Source organism: Rutilus rutilus (genome assembly GCF_951802725.1).
Source record: "Rutilus rutilus genome assembly, chromosome: 1".
NCBI lineage: Eukaryota > Metazoa > Chordata > Actinopteri > Cypriniformes > Leuciscidae > Rutilus > Rutilus rutilus.
In genome coordinates this window covers 49,791,391-49,814,032 of record NC_140209.1, presented here as the reverse complement: position 1 = coordinate 49,814,032, position 22,642 = coordinate 49,791,391, and the positions used below count along the sequence as shown (strand labels likewise).

Below are 22,642 nucleotides of genomic sequence, written 5' to 3'. Positions count from 1 at the left end.
AGACGAGCATCTCACACATCTGAAGAACACAAGGACACTGACAGCATCAACAGCATTGCTCTTTTTCATATTCTAAAAAAATCTATGTTGTTTTTGCAAGTAAGAGATCAAGATTACTTAGCAATAGGAAGGAGGAGAATTTACAATACATTTGATATAGCAATTTCTGTCTTTTGGGGGAAAACACCAGCAGGTTGTGCAGCGGTTAAACAGAGGATCTCTTAAAGACACAAGGACTGTTTATGTGAAGGTGTCCAGGTGAAGGACTTGGCTTGGTATGTAACTCTGGAGAATATGGCGGAATTTGGGGGAGCAGATGGTGCAGTGTGTGTGTGTGTGTGTGTGTGTGTATCATGCATGTTTGTTTAAGAACAGACTGTGAAAATATATGGGACTTTTTCATATAAAACATACTGTTTATAAACAGAAATGGTGCTGAATTAATATTATGATTGTGCAGCATTATGCAGTGAATAAGACAGAATCTGAAAGTGCTGGCAGAGTCAAACTGACCCAAAACGTTTAATGGAGAACACAGTTAAAAATATCCGAAGAACTAATGTTTTATACAAATTCCAGGACAAAAAATTAAATGGTTATTATTTTTTTGTCTATAGTCACAAACATTTTAAATATACACTAATGTGCAAAAGTCTTAGGCACGTTAGTATTTTCACAAATAAAGTTAGTCATTTATTTTTTTTTCTGTAGTGTGTCAGTAGAAAATATCAATAATCCAGTGAGATTTTTGTATGCACGAGGAGTCTGACAACAGCTGGTGTGATCTGATCTCACCGTCATCGAGTCTGTCTGGGATTACATCAAGAAACAGAAAAAAACTAAGACAGACTAAATCCAGAAGAACTGTGGCAATGTCTTCAAGACGATTGAAGAATCCTTCCTGGAAAGCAACAGTACTGTGAAAGGTTTTAGGCACTTGTGTAAAACGCTGCAAAGTGAGGATGCTTTTAAAAATAATGTCATAAATATATTATATTTATCAATTAACTTCTATTAACTAAATCAAATCAATATTTGGTGTGACCACCCTTTGCGTTTAAAACAGCTTTTGTCCTCGGTACACTTGCTCATAGTTTTTCAGCTTTGCAGGTAAGTTTCTTCAAGCATCTTGGAGACGTTTCTGCAGTTCTTCTGGATTTAGTCTGTCTGTTTCTTCATGTAATAACTGATTGACTCTGTGATGGTGAGATCAGATCTCCATGTGAAGGACATCGGCTGTTGTCAGACTCCTTGTGCATACAAAAATTTCACTGGATTATTACAATTAAAGGAAAAAATGAATGTTTTGAAATGTAAACTGACATTTCCTATTGAGACATTACAACAAAAGCCATAAATAACTGGCTTAAAACCACACAAAAATACTAGTGTGCTTAAAACTTTTGCACAGTACTGTATATAACTTGATTTACTAGGTTTAGCAAAGGTGCTTGCATCCTGTAAGCTATCTTATATCCTTTAGGGAACTATGGAAAGAAAGCATAGATCTGCCAAGAACATAAACAGACAAATATTGATCACTCAGCATACCTTTTCAAATATGAGCTTTGGAATGGCCTCGTCTGGCCTTTATGACCACATTTAAGTGTAATCACATCAGCAAACTTTAACTTAACTAAAAAGTTTTGGACAAAATCTTAATCATGATAGTAAACTGAGGTCTGGGGACTTCCAGGGAGCTGTTAAGGGAGCATTTCCCCACCCCCAAAAAGCTTCTTCTTTTTTTTCTCTCCTTCATGCATATATAAAGGTCATTATATATTTACATATATCGAAGCATCGAAGGCATCAAAAAGTTTGAAGTTGTTTTTGTCATCAATAGGTTTGAAAACCCTTGCTTTTACAGTAAGAAAAACCATAAATATAATGATATTTCTGTTCTAATATCGATTCGAATGCAGACATTGTCAAATAAGATACAATAAAATACACAGCGTGTATTTATCATTTGTGTGTAAATATCATAGGAATGTCAGCTTCGAGTTCTGGTTTATCCTGACTGACATCATTCTCGATCTGGCTCTCTAGCGCCATCCTCCCTTTGCAGGACGCGGAAGGATTTGTCAGGGTTTGCTCACTGGCTGACTGCTGCAGTTGGACAGACAATAACTCAGTGTGCCACAGAGGTAAGTCAACCCGGTTTACAAACTCAAAGACTTGTATTTAATAGCGATTCATTATTAATCAAGTAATGAACTAGGTTCATAAGCCTTACCACAGTTTTTATCGCTGCAACCAGTGTATTGGTCTTAGGATGTTAGTAAATCCGACTGTTGGGGTGTGTGACAGACATTATGGGCCCGCTTTTCTTCATAAGACTGATTTTTAAAAAGAACCATACATGTAATTTCACCTCACATCGATAAGGAAGTGCACATAAATCTGACTGCTTTCTTTATTCATTTGCATCTACAGGTAGCAACTTATTTTCATGGATGCACAATATGGACAATAATAATTTATTTTAATTGAAAGAATATTACATTCCACTTTATTTGTCTTTTTTGAATGACGTGCGTCGCATCGTAGAAATCTCGATGCATTGTGTCGATTCACGCATGCAATGCTTCACGTGCACGCGGTTTGCCGGTGTGGAAAAACCTAGAAGTATGAGACATTGATGGAACATAATGTGGCTCACACCGGTGTGTTAAGTCAGTCTGGATGAAAGGTGCCAGGGTTTTCTCGAGATCTTTTGTGGCCATAACCATTGACAAATCGATAATCGGGGTTTTGCAGCCGGACCTGATCCGCTTGAATGCGATAAACGCACTCGACGTGTCGCTGATCCTCCGGTGTAAAGGGATTTTCGCAGTTTGCTCCATGTTGAAAATGGTGCTGATGTTGCATGTGTATGGTTTGTCACGGTTTCCATAGAATCTGAAAGAACCCCTTATCTGTCCATTTAAACTGATTTTAAAGCGCATCTTAATGAAAGAACCCCCTTTTCTTTACGGGAACACCGCTTATTAGATTCTTACCTTAACACCACATGGGGCTTTTGTCTGGGCGACTCTGCAAATAGGCTACAAGTCTTTCGAATAATAACAATAATAATAATAAAACATTTTATAGTGTGACATTACACACAAATACTTTTTCTAGGCTAATGGAAAACCTGGATCGCAACATTTAATACAATTTCTCTGTTCTATTTTGGTTTACTTCAGTTCACAATGAATGAATTATTAAACATAAAAACATTTTTTTATATATTTTTTTTATAATTTGTATGAGGATGGATGAGGATTTTCAAGGCAGCGGACACACCTTGCTCCCCCGCCCTCCCCGTCTCTCTCTCTGGCTCGCGCTCTCTCTCTCGCGCGCCCTTTCTCTCTCTATCACATCACGGTCGTTGCTCTGCCACTCTCTCATCATCCGCGCCCATTGTTCGCATCGTAAGTACTCTCTTTTTTGAAAATAATAACATTATAATTTTGAAAAGCTTTACTGTAGCGTTTGGAACGTAACGGTCGAAATTCACGCCTGCATCTTCTTCAGCACTTCCTCCCCCACGCCCATCTCTGCTGAACACGCCGTGGCTGTCTTTAGCCCAACGACACTGGCGCTTTCATTTTTATATCCTAATATTTAAAGATTGCGAAATGAAATCTGCGGGTGGGGTTTCACCATGGTACCAGTTGGTATTTTGTCGGCGAATGTATACCTGTCTGTGCATTATGCATATCATAACATGTGACAAATCTAGATTAGCTAAACCTTACTAGACGTTTTTTTTTTTTTTGAAAACAAAAATCTTGGAAGAATATCTTGGGGTTGTTTCAGTTGGACAAACAGAACAAAAAGGAACATCAAGGGATGAGCAAAAAGAATTGAGGAGAATATTTAGCCTACCTCTAAAAGAAAGGTCCTCCTGACCAGTTTTGAACAAATGTAGAAAACCTAATATTCCAGTAAATCTGACAAACATTCTTTCAAATTCTAGGTCAACTCACTTTTTGTAGTTAATACTCCTCAGGTCCTAGATTTAGGATGTCATTTGCAGTCTGCGGTCTGTAGAATAAAAGCAAAAAAGTACATTTTTAAAAGTCTAGATGGAGGGGGTTGCTTGTGCACACAAATATACAGATGCAAAATTTGCCATTGAAGACCACAACTACAAACATCATCGTCATATTATTTTGACGCCAGCTATTGAGACAGAGAGATTTGGTAAATCTGATTCAGTTTACAGACCATGCACTGAAGTGTGTGTTTCTCCTGCCGGACAACCGCCTGTTACTCGCTTCAGTTTTAAACTATTGATCTTTTTATAATTTTAGAACAGAGGAGGAGGAACTCAGTTCAAACTGTATTTCTCTTTTAATTAAAATGTATGCAACTTGTGGCCCTCTAGAGGTTAAAAAACAAAACGGCATGCATTTTGCAGAAGAACATTGTTTTGGTTGTGCTTCGGCATCTGTGTGACTGCGGATGAATATGGTTATCCTCCTGCTCAGAAAACATTCACTACTGCTCTTAAGAGATATAACCAGTTTATATGGAAAGGATCTCAAGCTGGCTAGCTGAAGACGTTACTGTAGCTTTACCTATTAATAGACATGGTACTTCCTTGAAAATAAATTCCAGCACAGCTACAACCACCATGAAATGACTCTCACAATAGATAATGCTTTACATGTGGCAATTTATCTGTTCAATAAAATACCCTACTCACCTATTGAGTAATAAAAACGCATCGAAAACTTTTCGAATATTTAAAATCCCTCAGTTATCGCCATCTCCAAAAAGCCAAGCCGATCTTATTTCTGGTTTTATTACGAGCTCTGCCGTGTTGTTTTTTTGCTAGCAGACTCCACTCTTTTTAGCTTAAAAAAAAAAAAAAAAAGAGTTTGAGCTGTAGCTGTTTCATGTCAACCTTTTTTGAACTAACCTATGCCACTCCCACATGCGTCAAAGTAGCCGGAGCAACTTTTCTCTATTTACAGATATGACCAGACGTAAGAGGAGGAGTGACGCAAGTATGCAATTTTGAGCAAAAAAGCATCTAAAATATAAACTCTTATAACGGGCTTACCATTGTGAATCAGGGTAAGACAAAAACATGTTTTGGATACGTTTGGATTGATGGTATATTGACTTTAATTTTGTACATTTTGAAGAAAAAAGTGTTACATAGTGCACTATGTGAAGGTTGCATCTTTCTGAATATTGCTTCTTATTAGTGACTGCATCATAATTTACCTTAGTTCATTCATTAAAAGTCAGAATAAGTAATTTAATCAATATTGTCAATCAATTTTGACCTCTAAAAACATGAACTAAATTAGAGTATGTAGTGATAGACTACGTTTCATAGTATACTTTGTTAGAGGGTCTCCACAAGGGGGATGTGAGCATTAGGGACCACTTTGATTTGATTATAAGAGCCATTATCGCCCAATCAGATCTCAGGAACTTCCGGGGATAAAATACGCATCTGGAGTTACCGGAGCTGCTCGTTGTTGACTACAACATATGGCAATCCAGATTCAACATGTTTTTGCTGCATGAAGACAGTGAGACAGTGTCTCTCTGGTCTGGTAGGCCAGATCTCATGCAGTTTGCACTGCAGTCCTGAACCCTCTGATGCACCATGGCAACAGATGACTAACTTCCTGTGTGCAGCGGCTGGAGATCACAAAAAAACTGTCTTGCACACACACAAACTGATTTCATAGAGTTAATACATCTTGTATTCTCTATACTGAAGCCAGTTGAATAGTTAGAATGTCTGTGCCTCACAGCTATCTGCATCCGCACACATTTTGTTGCTGGATGTATATCATCAGATTGACATTTTCCTCTTCATGCCAGCATCTGTACGACACATGTTTACGTAAATGCCAACCGTCCTTTCTGGGGACTGAATATTTTCTTATGCTAAGTGGATCATGCTGTTATCGGCAGCAATTTCATCTGGCAGCATGACCATTATTTCAATTCGGCCAGAGTCGGCACACACAAACACACACTGACTGCTCTGCCAGTCGGTTAATTTAATGTCCAGACTCAGTTCAGTGAGGTGTGATTTGAACTCTTGAGGAGAGTCTGGGCTGCGGGTCCAGAAACCACATGGCAGATGGGAAGGTTATGTCTTTCGGTTAGATCAAGGACATCTCTGCTGTTTGAGCGGGCATGATCACCACAGCTCTGTTTATGCAGAAATAAGGTTTAATGCATTCTTGTGGTGATGCATGTTATTTACATTCTCTTTGAGAATGAATTTATTAGTCCTAATAATATCGTTCTGTGCACTTTTTTTTTTTTGGTAAGATTAAATAGAATCTGCCAAATCTTGTATGATGCTTCTCTTAACCCCTTCCTCATCACCCCCAATTTTGGCAAGTGCTGCATACATGAAATGCCCAAAATAAAAAGGTTACTGCTCATAAGTAATTCTGAATAGAAACATAACACACATACATTTAGAAAGCCAACCCTTGAGAGTTTATAGTTCAAGACTCAAAATTAACCAGACTGTTATTAATATTGAGATATATAAGCTCAAACATATTTTGAACTAAAATAATCTGGGATCACCAGTGATCCCTGACAGGTAAGGGGTTTAAAGGGATAGTTCACACAAACATTTTAATTCCCATAATCTACTCACCCTCATGTCGTTTCAAACCTTTATGACTTTCTACCTTCTGTGGAACTCGAAATGTAAATATTTGAAGAATATATTGGCTACTTTGTTACACAAAGTGAGTATAGGGATCAAGATCCAGAGTCACCAAAAAAGCATCATGACTCATGCACTATATTCCAGATCTTCAAGACATAAACTGCACTCTGCACTGTAAAAATAATGATATTTTTTTAAACAAAGATTGTTGGATTATGTATATAATACATAATTTCAGTGTTCTTTAAAATTTCGTTTCATTTCATACTTACCGTTTCTTAGTAATTATTTGTGACTAGCAAAATCTGAGTGAAAACTGTTTCAAAGTAATTTCTACACCATTTTCTAAGGAACATACCAACTTTTAATTATTTATTAATTAGGCATTATTCATTGTGCCATAGCCTTGGTGTGTTCGTTAGACAGCGATATACAATTTGTGAACAAATCAATGTTTTAAATTCAGTGAATCAATTGATTTGTTCAAGAATCGGACAGATCTGGTTCTCACTAACTCAATCATCCATTCCCACTGGATATCAGTTCACTGGAGAGAAAATGAATAGTGAATATAAAGCTATCATTTGACTTAAGAAGACATGGAATATAGTTCAAGAGTTGTGTGGACCACTTTTCTGATATGTTTATGGTGCTTTTTTGTAATTCTGTAGCTCAACAGTCCCCATTTACTTTGATTATATTAAAAAGAATGGCCAGATCCCCTGTTGTGTTTCACAGAAGAAACAAACCTCTTACAGGTTTGAAATTACAGCACCTGCCACGCACTTGGACACGTGGAGACATGCATCCATTACCCTCACTAATCCTGCTGCCCAGTGCTGGAGTTCTGTGGGAACAGACAGAGAGACGGAGAGAAAATGAGAAAGAGACAGACTAAAGGGTGGAGACATGAGATGGAGAGATGGCTGCACACTTCTGAAGTGATGCTGCAATCTGCGCTGAGCTGAGATGGACAAAACTAGGTCAAAGGCAGAGAGGCACTCAACTGTGTACGGACAGAGAAGCTAGCAGAGACCAACAACCAAAGCACAAACACAAAATTGACTTCTCTACAACTTGTAAAAATAGTCAACAATTTCATGCTGAGCTGCCCTCAGGAAGTAGTTTCATTTGAGTGGACTTAACTTCGGTCTTTGTTTTTTTTTGCTACTGCATTGTTGCAGAGGCATTCCAGAACCATCTCCTGGGCACTTCAATTACACTGCGCACAGGGCACTTACGTAATTGGTCTGCCTGAAACACTCTGAGAGAGACCTGTAAATTTAGTGAACAGAACAGAAATGCTGAGCTGGAGAGGACAGTCTGGTTAATTTAACCCTCGAGAGCCTATCTGGGCTGTTAAAGGGGATGAATGATAAACAAGCTAGTATTTTAGTTACAGGGCAATGACCTTCCAATATGGAGCTGTGTTCAGAGTAAACCAGCATAGTGAGTGGATTTAAGCACATTCACTGGTCTAAGGAATAAACACCAACGTCTAGACAGTCATGGTCCATTTGTCTTCAGTCTGTTAACCTGAACTTAACAACTAGGCTAAGTGATTGCTAGATGGCGGTAAAGCAGTACAATTCAATCAAACATATTGTGCATCCCTACGAATTTTTTTTTTTTTTTAAATGCGCAAGACTTGATTGGATAGTGATGAGTGATCTCTATATGACAGGTTGTTTGAAGGGAGGATATTAAAAATAAGAGAGCTTTGGGACGTCAGTCCATAAAGTCTTCAGGGCAGGCAAGATATTATATTTTAAAAGATTACACAGGTTTTTCCTTTGGAATAACATGACCAGATTAACAGTTCACAATAAAACCAGGAATGTTTATTAAGAAAGATATAGGGTAAAGCCTTGATTTTATGTTGACCTTAAGGAAAACCTCAATGTATTAGTGGCTTGGATATAGGCTGGTAATGGGAGACTACAAATTGATAGCCACAAGGGGCTAACGTAGTAGGCTAATCCTCTAATTAAGACATTAACCTTTATTATGCAGGAAAAATTCAGATTCTTAGTGGTACATGGATTATGAACCTTCTGAGGGACCAACCTAGGGAAATTATGATGAATTTATCTTTGTTTGTTTGTTTGACTTTCTTGTCCGTTCAGATTTACTGGACAGAAATTCATCTTTAACACTGGCATAAAAAACAGATACATCAGACAACACTGTACAACCACATTGTATACCACATAATAAAACACATGGGGAATACATGATTAAAACAAATGAATACAATATGTATCTGCATAAATACATGCACACATGCTTATGCATACACACGTTCATAACACCTATTTACTACTTAAATGAAAATTTTATTTAAAACAATCACCGCCAATGGAACATGATCTTTTATAAATGTTCTTTTTAGCAAACGGTATACGCAGCCTACGCCCCGAAGGAAGTGCCTCAAAGCAGGGGTGGAGGGGATGAGTCTGGTCTGAATATACTGCTATCGCCTTTTTCTCCATAAAATGTGAAAACAGCTCTTGCAATGTACTCTGTTTTTGGCCGGTAATCTCATTTGCTTCGTTAATTACTCATATTAATTTATTCTTCTGTCTCATTGTTAAATTGCCATACCATGAAACTTGTTTAAAAAGTTAAAATACTTTCGATCATCGATCTGTAAACAAAAGTTAGGATCCTCCTATCAATGCCGAAATTTCTTAACTTCCTGAGTAGACCTAAACGCTGTCTTGTTTTCTTATGTGTATGGTCCACATTTTCCTGGAATGAGAGTTTGTCATCAATAATTGTACTTAGATATTTAAAATTTGCTTTATCTTTATACCTTTTATAATAACTTGTTCATATGGGAGGCCAGCTGTACCTTTCCTAATTTGATTCCCACAGGATAATTCCTTTGTCTTCTCAATGTTCAATTGTAGATGACTGTTGTCAAACCATTGTAAAAGACTTTTAATACACTCAAAATAGGTTGAACAATTTCTGTCTGTTTGGCAAGAAATAAAAAACAAGTCATCTGTTTATTTGATTAAAATGAGATCATCCCTGTTACATTGAAGTTCGTTAGTATAAACAGAGAAAAGTACACAAATAATACACATCCCCTGTGGTAACCCTGAATTTAAAGCGGGGCTCAGTAGTTTCGGGATTTCTTCGCTGTATTCTCGCTTTTTGCTCGCAGGTTTCTCTCTAGAGCTCCCCCCACAGCTTCGGAATAGATATTTGACAACACTGTTGTAAAAACTCGTTGGCGATTCTCAGACACCAGAGGCTAGTAGATAAACGATATCAAAGGAGATGGGACATTCTTTAAAACGTCTTCTTCATTCGTTTTCGAACAGCGTGAGGGAGCGCAATAATGACAGCATTTTAGCAGATTTCTTTTGGCTGTAAAGCAATTGTTTACATCGCGAGACCTGATATCACGCGATACTTCCTGACGCGGCGGCCCGCCGGCCCAAAGTTGCAAGTGCGGATTTTCCGCTAACGGGCACCAGGGGGGTGCGAAACGACCACCATTCAACCCCAACTAAGTAATATAACCATTCCAATGACTCCGAAGCTGTTCAGTTAAGGTAAAAAAAAGTTACTTAGATCACCTTTAAGACTATACAATCAGATTAGATTCCATTAACACAGACTCGTTGGGGCCTATTACTTAAAAATGTCTCAGTCCATAAAATTAGTCAGCTACGTACGCCTAAATCTCGCAATATTTCTTTTAAGATTTGCGGCTGTACAGTATTGAATGCTGATGTAAAATCCACATAAAGCATTCTGACATGAGCATTTGTTTTATTTAAATGGTGCTAGGCCTTTATGAAGCAAGGTCAGGGAGGCATCCACTGTGCTCTGATTGGGCATGTAAGCAAATTGCAATGGATCTTCAGAGCCATTAATTTGTGCTAAAAGTTCCTTGCATAATATACGCTCCATGCACTTGCACAGAACAGATGTAAGGGCAATTGGGCGAAGGTCTTTAGGAGCTCTGGCATAAGATGTTTTAGGTACTGGGATAACAGTAGTATTTTTCCATGCTACTGGCACAAAACCATCATCTAAAAAGACCTGAAACAGCCTGTACATACATGCCTAAGTTGTCCTGCACACTCTTTTAGAACAGTACCCTTAAGGCCATCTGGCCCGGTAGCCTTATTTGGTTTAATTCTGCGGAGCACTTTGATAACCTCCCCTACCTCTATTCTCATAGGTTCAGATTCTGTCAGAGTAACATTATGCTCAACACCTGCATTATTATTAAATCGTGAGTAAAAAGCATTTAAATTATTTACAAAGCTATGGGGGTCATCATCAAACAGTTCTACCCGTTTCTGTTGTCTGCCCATTATTGTGTTTAATCCTTTCCATGCGTCTCTGACATTACCGGTTTGAAATTCATTTTCAACTTTACCTTTACACTGTATTTGTGCCTCCTTTATCTTACATTTAATTTCTTTATTGAATTATTTTACCTCGTAAAAAAAAGCAATTTTTTTCTTATTTAAAGATTGTTTAAGATATTTGTTAATCCAGGGTTTGTTGTTTGGGAATATTCTAAAAAATTTTTGTTTGAACCACCGCCTCTGTACAAAAATGTATGTAGCTTAACTGGTAATCGTGTCATTCAAAGACTCATGATCGTCATTGCAACAATTAAAATCATTAAAAAACAGATTCCAATCTGTGCTCTCTCTAAGGTTTTCAATTGAGTCTTTAGTCCATGACTGAACCTGCTGAATGGCAGGATTTATTGCGTATCCACCATATTGACTTGCTGGATTGGTTGCCGTAGAAGCAAGAAACGTCTTTGAGAGCATTATGGATGTTCATATCTCACCAGGTTTTCTTCTGTTTGTTGTTTAATATAGTTTATGAAGATGACCGCTCTATTGATTTCTCCTTTTATTGTATCAGCTGGGATCTGTAAACGTCTGCAGTTTCTTCACACATTCTCTAGACCAGCAGGACGTTTGCCTCATTTTCTGCCCTTGCTAAGGGCTGTACATTTACTGACAGGGTCTAAATATAGAAACAGACATACATGAGGCTACACAAGGTTATGGATCGCCATGCCATCAAGTTGAGGCACAAACACACCCCTAACTCCTGGTATCTGGTGTGCGGGGTTTGACAGATGGCCATTTTTCCAATTGAATGAGCAAAAGTCGAGTCAGTTTAGCAGAAAAACGGCCAACCCTACTCACCAGGACCACTGACAGGTTACATTGCGTCACGTTTAATCCGCATCACTGGATCAATGCCATGCCATATTGAAAACTGGTCACTGGTTCTTCAATATATGATGCTGTTGACGACGTTTATGCCTCATATTAGCACTCGATCATAAGAGGACAGTGTTAAACTTGTCCAACTACAGTATGTACAGCTTTAAAAGAAAACAACTGTCTTATTTGAAAAGGCTGCCAATATATATACACACACACACACACATTAAATTATAAGAATAATATTGACTAGGCTATACCACCAATGTGAAAAAAGGTCTTCCAATAAAATATTGGCATATCCAGTGATTATTTCATCGTCAGATTCACCTCCTGTATCAACCTGGGGTGAGTTTCCCAAAAGCATTGTTAGCCAACTATGGTCTCAAGATGCATCGTTGTCAGCATAATTCAATGAGTCGGGTTTCCCGAAACCATAGTTCCAACAAACATTCGCAAACAGCTAGTGTTGGGCGGTATACGGGTTCATACCGAATACAGTATTTCCTCTCTCAATCAGTAGAAAATATGGTTTACACCCAGTCATGCTTGGAAAAAAACTAAATACCGTCAGATACCGTGAAACTGGTATAATTTTGAAAAATACCATGATATGGATTTTTGGTCATACCGCCCAGCACTACAAACAGCATCGCAACGTTGTGTGGTTGGAATGACAGCTCTGGACCTGCGTTTAGGAGCATAGTTTCTTGTTTCTATGACATGGGTACTTTAATAAAAATCGAATAAATTATTACCTTGAGCAAAATAAGCCAGCTGACATTTAGTACAATCTGTATATTTAATTTCAAATGTATACAAATGTCATTTACCTCTTTTAGTTACTCAAGATATTTAAATCAGCATTTTTGATGAGTGTGCGTAAGTGCTCTAGTACACAAGAACGAGCCTATGATTGAATAAAAAAATAAATAAATAATTATTACTCCACCACCTGTGTGACATCATTAACCAACGTGGTTGAATGACAAATTTGCGACAAAACGATTTTAGGGCTAGTTGATTTCTTCAACGATGCATCGTACTATGGTAGTTAAAGGGGTCATATAATGCCATTTTTGTACAAGCTAATATGATTCTTTAGGGTCTAAATTAAAAGTTTGTAATATACTTTAATTAAAAATTCTCATTAGTATTGTAAGAAAACACTAATTTTACCTGGTCAAAAACAGCTCTGTTTTCAGCACGCCGTTTCAGTGCATGTGTCTTTAAATGATAATGAGCTTTGCTCCCCCCGCCCCTCTGTTCTGTGCGTACACCGTTTGTAACACAATAACCACGCGTTGTTCATTATAAACGTGGGATTATGAATTATATTGAGAACGTCGTACATAGAAAACATGCTGTAATGTACCCTGAGTGTAAACCTTAGATGCATTCATCGTGAAGCCTGCAGCAAGGTTTGCAAATTTCGCAAAGATTAATATAAATACTAATATAAAGGTTAATAAAACATTACACTCACATCTTCTGGAGGTTCAGCAGGAACACGTTGGTACCGATCCGTTTTTTCTCGTTTGTGAAGCTGTCTGGTGTGAAATGATTCGCGTAAACATGAAAGCATGGACGATCGTGGGGAATCCTCGTGAGGGAATCCCCGCGTCAATCCTTTGGGCATATCTCTTCAAAAACAAAACTCAGCCACTGCATCTATAACGGCTCAGATTTAGGAACATCCAAATGACTGCTGTGTTCCTTATTACATCTAAGAACAGAACACCACAATCGCGTAGACGCCATTCTACTCCAGCATATCAACAATGGCGGACTACTATGACGACGGCTGTCACAGCTTGCTCAGGGCGGGTCTTGTGTTGAAACACGGCTGTCAATCACAATAGCGGGAGGGGCGTACGATCTTATGACGTCACAATATCGAATGGCTTGATTTCAGAGATGGTCAAACATATAAGGAGATTAAAACAAAACCACTGGATGGATTTTAATCATGATAGGATGGTTGTGTACAGGCACTGCCAACAGACATTTCAGTGCAATCAACTTGTAAAAGTGCATGTACCATTATATGACCCCTTTAAGGAGCGAGTTACGACATTGTACTTGTGTAATGTAAGTCAGCCAATCTACATGGAGATGGGAAAAATATGTGATTGGGGGGGTTGTATTCACTCTGTGGTCTCCCACAAAAGTATTGCTGTCCCCTGAGAAAACATTTTCTTTCTCTCACAAAATGAAAGTGTTCCCCAGAGAAACTTTTGCTCGCAAAAGCACTGAAATATAGTTTTCCCTCCAACCACATATTTCCATCACAAAAGCTTTGCAAGCGAACACAAGGTTTTTTTTGCGAGAGAACGCAAAATCTTTGAAATAATTGAAATTGAATTTTTTTATACTATTGCCATGTCCGTTTAGAGCCATCATTCATCGTTATCAGATTAGAGCTAACCAAACTCAGAAGGTCATCAGACTGACGGTCAGTGAATGGACTGTGGGTGTGTGTCTAGTGGCTACATGGATACAGTTTGTCGATGAACACGACCTCAAGAAACCTTTCAGATCTGTCGTGCTGCAGGATCATTTAGCACAGTGTGCTCAGGCAAAATAACATGTGATCTGATGAAAGAGGACAGGGCTCAATGCACTGAAAATACCCACGATTCTCTAGTCCTCTAGATGTGATGGCAGCCCATTGCACTGTGGCAAAATCAGTGAAAGTCCCTCTAGAAATCTGCTGTATCATACAGTTGCAGGCTCTGTCTGTGTGTGTCTGTCACTCTTTCTTTCCTCTTGCCTGCAGTTCCATTATCCTTTCATCCCTGAAGTGCACTCTTTCTCTGTCCTCCTCCCTCTCTTTTTCTCGCTCGTTGAATTCTTTCCTCCTGCTTGTTTCGTCTTTGTTTCTCTCTCCTTTTTCGCCTACTCGCTCTTGTCCTTTCAGCTCAGAAACCCTCACACATTCCCTCTCTGTCTCTCTCTGTTTTGTCTTCCTCATCCCTCGCTCTCCTCTGCTCGCTGTTTACTGTAGGGTTGAAAGGGTAGCAGGGCTCAGCAATACGTTTTTTTTCCCTGGCTGGTCAATAATTCAGATTTGTACCGTCTCTGCCGAAAGTTGCCCCAACAATTATGCATTTTATGAAGTGTATTAAATGTGGTGTGAAATAGTGTATAAAATATAGAGAATAAAACTAGTATAAAATGTGGCAGAAAATGTATATTTTCATGAAACATTTTTTTATTAATTTAAATTTTTTACAAAAAATAAAATAAATAAAAAATGTAATAAAACAAATGAAAATAATATATTTTAATTTTCATATATTTTATTACAATATAAGTTTATATAAATAATAATAAGTATTTTAATATAACAAACTTGCAATAATACACCCCCCCCCCCCCCATTTTTTCTCTCAGCCTTTGTTTCCCTTTCATCCTCTCTTTTTTGCTCTCTCATTCTCTCATGCTTTCTGCAGTAATGTGTCCTGAATATTGATGAGGTGAGAATTGCCAGTCCCTGGCCGATGGCCAACTCACATTACAATTCTCCGCCTCACCCCTGCCCACTTCAGTACGAGCCACCCCCTACTCAGATCAGCCACATGTAGCCAGCCATGTGTTGTCTTTTAAGAGCCCCCCCGCATTCCCAAGTCTACCCTTAATAAATCCACCTTTACCATCCAGCTCATTTCAGCGTTGCCCTTTCTGCTCTGTGCCAACCCCTTAATCAGAGAGAGACATCCATCATTTGGCAGAAAGTCGTAGGCCTCTTAAAGGGGCATTGACATTCTGCCTGCACTGCCCAGGAGGGATCACAATCATTCAGATCAAGTGCACCCGCTAAGCACCGTGAACAGCGACTGTTGCAAATCTGACATAAAGCCAGAGGAGACCAAATTGCATGAGCTCAAAACTCGGCCAGCAAATTCACAAAGGCCTGCTTCTGAAAAGAGAAAACAACATGAAGTCTCAAATTGCGCTGTTTACTTTCTTAATACACATTCCTGGTCTTAATATGTTATTCATTGTCCACGTAATTCAACAGAAAGAAAATGTTTGTCAAGATGTAATACCTTGCTCCGCCAACAAAATGACTTTCTTTTTGGTTGACGTCATCAATCTGTCTTGTTCTTCAGCCCCATCTGGTGCCCACTTTCCAGAGTTGATTCCCTATGGATAAGATCAAGTGTTGACTTGATGGAAATTGACGTGCTTTTTATAACCATGGGTTAGCCTTCTAGCAAACACTGAATAACACACATCAAGTAAATACACTTTCCTGCTGTCCAGGCCAGCAAGTGCTCTCTCAGGATATTTTATCCTAGTTGATGGCCATTTGGTGATGGTTCAGTTGGTGAACCTGCACAGCCTTTTTGTTTCCCTCCAAAACCTGGTTGACCAGCATGGCATTGCAAGTGAAGCTTCAAGACAGTTGTAGCAAAGTTCAACATAAAACAAGCATTTTTGTAAGGTTTTACTCACCCTTGTGAGTCATTCTAAACTTGCAGGATTTTCTTTCTTCTGTGAATCACAAAAGGAGACAATTTAAAAAATGTTCACACTGCTCTTAAGAGTACCATGAAAATAATAAATAATTCATATGGCCCCAAGTTTGCTATAGGCCTGTTTCAGCTGGGTGTGAGGAACAGACAAATTTTTAATTCTTTATTCATAGAAAATCATATGGAATGATGTAAAAACAAGGCTTTTGGCGATAGTGATGTCATGTAACCACAATGAACTTGTAAAGTCAGCATGAAACAGATGTTGCAATCATCTTTTCTCCTCTATTGTGGCATATAACCTAGTGAAGCAGCTTCTTGAATGAAAAAAATGTAGGGCAGGACTTGATTTTGTCTATGGGGAACTGATTGGATAGTTTTTGTTTGCTAACTGCTGCAATCGTGTGAATGACTGGTTGCTGAAAGGGAGGGGGAGATGTTATTGTGACGGGAGAGGACAATAATATTTTTGATGAAAGATTACCTTGGCACACAAAAAAAAAAAAAAAAAAATTGAAGCAGGATAAATAATTTATAATATCCTGCATGGACCAAATTAGACATCTGATCAGAATACCAATATCCTAAACACACCATCTGCTGAGGACCAGCTGCTGGGCTATCCTTTATTTTTTCCATTTTTGAGCATTTCAGCTGTTTCTCCCCAGTTTGTGTTTTGCAACAAACATTTTTTTGTAAATACATCAGTGCCTATTGATGTAGCGGTGGTTTCCACTGCTTACCTAGTTCTGGACTGACTGTGGTTGCAGATGGTTTCTAAGCTCTGTTTACTGATATCACAGCCCATTCTGAATAATGCATGATGACCCTGTGGGAGTCAGGCTTGAATTTGCACCACTGCTGCCTCAGGGAAACCCAGCTTGTGTGAGTTTATTATGAAGGTGGCAGATTTCCACTGTGGTATTTTGAGAGAGATGCTTCCCAATCTTCAACACACTTGTACAGTCATGGTACTGGGACTAGGGATGTGCCCGAAGCCGAATACTATGTTCGGAAAGGAAATAAAATGGCTTTCCTAAAAGGACATGGTGATGGAAATATATAAAAAACATATTTCAATGCTTTTGCGTTCTCTCGCAATTATATAGTTGGGTATAGGGGTGTAACAATATATCGTGTCACAATATATCGCAATACAAAAATGCAACAATATGTATCGTGGATAGTGACAATCTGTATTGTGTATAGGTCACCCAAAATAAAAAAATTACTGTGGGAAAAAATTCAAGTTTACAGAGTTTTACTATATAGTGTTGAATATAGTGTATAATAATGCAATGCAGGAATATTTGTGGGTCCTGATAATGCCAAATGTCTTATGTTACCTGTAAAAAGTGGACATTATTTTAAATATATTTAGTCAGTGACAGAGTGCAAGCATGGGGGTATCGTTACACCCCTCGTTTGGTAATTGTATTGTATATGATTTGTGGGCTGCTTTTATGCCATCGATATATGCAGGGTATTGTAATCGCTTTTGAATGTACACTCGTATTTTACTTTCACTTTCTAATTCATGATCACGCGTACTCTGTTAGGGAGCGGCGGTACTGACCAGGCATTTTACAAGATAAGATATTTGTCAATGACGGTCAGGATCTGTTGCGTACCAAATCCTCTGACATCGTCCTGTCAGTCACCTCTCCTTACTATCTATTCGTTTTTTAATTTTCCGTGCCTTTCCGATTTAGGCTTTGGGCACATCCCTACTGGCCTGGGGACAAAACACCTTCAGGTTCAAAGCATAAGGGAATAGTTCAACTAAAATATGAATGTTGTTCCAAACCCATATGAATCTGTGGAACATGAAAGGTGTAAATTTGACAACTGTTTTCCATATTCTTTGCCATGCATTTACAACAAATGGGAACCAAAGCTTCCAAGTGTAAAAAGGCCACAAAAAACATAAATTGCTCCACTCGTACTTAGTCATATGGGTTTACTAATGAAAACAGATTTTTGGATGAACTGTCCCTTTAAAAAGCCATTTTGGCTTCTGGTGCTGTTCCTTCCTGCTGGTCACTGCTGACTTTAAAGATGATGTAATTGACAAATGTAAATCCACCCCTGCAGCTTTGCCACTTTTTCAGCTCCACACAGCACTTCTTGCCTAAAACAACTTGGTTTTCATTATGACCCCCACATCCAGATGACCTTGCTGTGTGATCTCAGAGCACAAGCAAATCATTCTGGTGTCTGATTACATACACGTGGGTCATTGACAAAAAGAATTTATGGGATGTGACAATGTTGCATGTAAGCCATCTATTCCATTTCAACGATAATATAATCCATGTTTATAGGCGTCCTGTGTGAAGGAGATGGATGAGAGTGTTCACTTTACTGTCTCGAGTGTGGATTTACAAATAGCTCTGCTGGGACTACATAAGTTTAATCTACTTTGTTCAAAATATAAAGCAGAACTGCTAAAAGGAAAACCACATTCTTAGTTGTAACAGGAAGCACACACTCAGACACACACGACACAGCACATCAGTGACCATAAGTAAAATAACAGGATACTCTTTTCTCTGGGTATGATTTAAGAGGAAAGGAAATCCCAGTGCCATTGATCCCTCATTCATTTAACCAACCATCTGTTACGTCTGTGAACATTTCCCCGCCTAACTAACAAACTAACTGCCTGACTAACTAACTAACATCATAGTTTTATCATAGTTAAAGGTTACTAACAACAAACCAACCTACCAGCTAACTCATACAGTAAATCTATGTAAGCTTTTGTATAATATACTGTATCAAGTTGTTTTCTTTGCTCCTACCTGAGCAACTAACTAAAACATCATAGTTTATTGTAGTTAAATAAAGGCTACTATCCAGCTAACTAACTAACTAAAACATTAGTTTATCTAACTATCAATTAACTAACTAACAACTACAGGGGTTGGACAATGAAACTGAAACACCTGGTTTTAGACCACATTAGTGTTGGCTCGATACCACAATTTTCGCTTCGGTTCGGTACCACAATCAAATACCGTAGTATCGATATTAAATCGATACCATACAGGGTCTGAATTTCTGCGCAGGATTGCAAGTATTGTGCATAATTTTACTAAGTTCCTCTATGTTGCCACATTTGACGGTTTCATGGCAGTTTGGGTAGCACACTGCTACCTAGCGGTGAACTTCGGAACAGCAGCGTATCAAGTACCGAAAAGAGCTAAATCATGATAGCATATGGCTTTAAATAAAATATATACCGTTATTTTCCCTGTATCGGTATACTGCGCAACCCTAACCACAATAATGTATTACTATGGTGTAGGGCCTCCTTTTGCTACCAATCAGCATCAATTTGTCTTGGGAATGACAGATACAAGTCCTGCACAGTGGCCAGAGGGATTTTAAGCCATTCCTCTTCCAGAACATTGGCCATGTCACTATGTGATGCTGGTGGAGGAAAAGCTTTTCTGACTTGCTCCTCCAAAATCCAAAATAAGAGGCTCAAATATATTTAGATCTGGTGGTGACTGTGCAGGCCATGGGAGATGTTCAACTTGCTGTGTGTATCGGTGCATTATCATGCTGATACATGGCACCCCCTTCAGGGTACAATGTTTAAACCATTAGGTGCACATGGTCCTACAGAATGGTTCAGTAATCCTTGGCAGTGGTGTGCCCATCAAGTTCAGTAGGGAATGCCATGATACTGTGGCCCAAACCATCACTGATCCACCTCCATGCTTTGGGAACTAGGGATGTCCCGATACCACTTTTTCACTTCCGATACGATACCGATACCGCAGCTTTGGCTATTTGCCGATACCGATATCAATCCGATATTTTTATTTTATTCTTGAACTAATACTACTAATAATAAAATATATGGAAGCACTTTGCTCAATTAGCCACATAAAAACATCTCACTCAAATGGAGAACAAATACTTCTCCAGTATATAGTCCACAACAACAGATGATAATGAAAGACTGCCACCCTTTATTCAAAAGACCTTGAGATATGTTTGGTAATTGTACCTGAATGAGTTTAAAATTAATTTGCTATATTTCAGATCAATATATTTGTTTCCTTAAAATTTTAATTAACTTTAACTTTATTCTCTTCTGAATTATAAATAATTTATTTCTGTATAAAATAATACTACTTTTAAAAACACATTTGATTTTCTTTTTTATTCAATGCAGAATGTGTAAACACTTTTTGCAGTTTTAATGATGTCCTGTATGAAAATGACGGAGTATGTTTTTATGTTTCCACTGTTCGATCGCGCCCGTGCCTCTCTCTCTCTGACACACACACATACACACACACACACACACACACACACACACACACACACACACACACACACACACACACACACACACACACACACTCCAGCAATGCAATCTTGACATTGCAGCCTGTTCATTTTGCTGCGTTCACACCAAACGCGAATAGAGCGTCAAATTCGCGTCTATCGCGTCTAGTTCGATGCTTGAACAGTTTGAATCCATTCGCGCGTCCAAAGCGAATAGGACGCGCTGCGCACGTATAATGATAAAGCGAGCGTTTGAAGCGATACAGACGCGCGTTCCCGCATATGTCTATGCGCGTATCTAACAGTATCACATTAATTAATGTGCACGCGAGTTTTATTTATTTTTATGCCGTGTATTCTACGTGTAAATCCATGCACCGAACGTACGTTCAGTACGAATACATGTACCGTTCCACCCCTAATAGGTATCGATCATAGGTATCGGATAATTATTTTTCTCCCCTCCGATATCCGATCTAGCGTTTTGGGCCAGTATCGGCACGATACCGATGCCGTGGATCGGATCGGGACATCCCTATTGGGAACGCAACAGTCCTGTGCTATTGCTCTGCTAATTCAACCTTCAAACACTGCTCTTACTGATGGAATGTAAAACCACCAGGCTGCGCATATATGGGAGTATTGGCCAGTGTTTCAGTTTCATTGTCCAACCCCTGTATATACGTCTGTGCAAGTCTATGTACATTCATACTACTACTAATATATTGGGGTTAAAAGGCAATGCAGCACATTTGTCTCTTTGACATATTAACCTTCTGATGCTTATTTTTCTGTTTTAACTCTACAGACTGAAATCATCTCAAAATGGACCATCAGGACCACATGAATTCTGGACAGGTGGGTGACTCTCAGCACTCTCCTGGGAACAACATAGCATCTGGTGTGGCCAACATGACCATCAATGACGGACATCAAGGAGACATGAAGAACGGGACAGCAGCACATATGGGACCAGGTGACGGTCCAGTGAAAGGTCTGTATAAAGAGGGAAGAAATGCTGCAGTTACTGTACTATATAGAAGGAAAAAACTGAAAGTCTGAAAATCCCCTTTTTCCCCACAAAGCACAGAAGAGCTGAGTGATACTCATGACAGTGTGTTTCTCACTTATGTCTCGTCTCATATTGAGAAACCCGACACATGCTGACAGTGACACCACTCAGCAATGTGTTGGTTTCAGATGTCTGTGAAGATATTCATTCATTCAGGTCAACTGCAAAATGTCATGTAGAATTTATTTGTTGGACTTTATTTTCCATTTGTTGAATGATGATAAAGATCACAATCACAACTTTAGAGAGACAGTTTACACGGTGATTGTGTTAAATTTGAAGGAATCCCAACCAGAGTCTATCAATGGAAAACCTGACAAAAAATAATGTGATTTCTAGACCTGGGAAAAGTCAGAAAAATAAAATCTTAAAAATACATGGAAAAATTGTAGAAATATATAGCTAAGCTCAAGTATTTTGTTGGCAAAAAAAAAAAGAAGCTCTGTGTATGCTTTTGCCATGATTAAAAATATACATTTTTAAAAATCCTGTAATCATGAATGACTGAAAAAGTCAGGGAAAAATCAAGGAAATGTATTTGTTAAAAATGTGTAAAAACCATGCAACCATCAGATAACTATGGAAGACACATGGATAAATGATGAGATGTCTTCAAATGTTGGAAAACAAAGTTAATCTACAAATAGCTTCTATAAGACATGTGTCCTGCCTGAATTGTCTGTTCACAATAGTTTTTTAAAAATAAATTTGTGCATATAACATTGATCGTAGATTAGTTCTTTCTATGTTTCTTATGATGTATAGTTGGATGAGGCTCAGATGTGAGGAAATAGGTCATAGTTTATAAAAAAAAGGGTAATCTGTCTTACCTGCTTTGGATTGTTCTGGCACAACTGACAAGCTTTCAGCAAGCCCCAGGCTCCCTCACAGAACACAAGCGAAACCTTCTTATCAA

The 22,642-nt window shown here is 38.5% G+C and overlaps 1 protein-coding gene across 8 annotated transcripts in view; it reads left to right on the top strand.

Moving 5' to 3' along the window:
* maptb (microtubule-associated protein tau b) overlaps positions 1-22,642 on the top strand; it is a 39,578-nt gene continuing 16,936 nt past the window's right edge. For 2 of the 8 annotated variants that reach the window (XM_084405926.1, XM_084405929.1), the window contains exons 1-3: positions 1-275; positions 2,050-2,147; positions 21,463-21,648. In XM_084405926.1, coding sequence (XP_084262052.1) covers positions 21,480-21,648 — 169 coding nt within the window. In that variant the 5' untranslated portion in view covers positions 1-275; positions 2,050-2,147; positions 21,463-21,479. Of the gene's footprint in view, positions 276-2,049; positions 2,148-3,255; positions 3,420-21,462; positions 21,649-22,642 lie in introns of those variants that run through there. The other 6 variants (XM_084405923.1, XM_084405928.1, XM_084405924.1 and 3 more) reach the window with 5 other exon arrangements.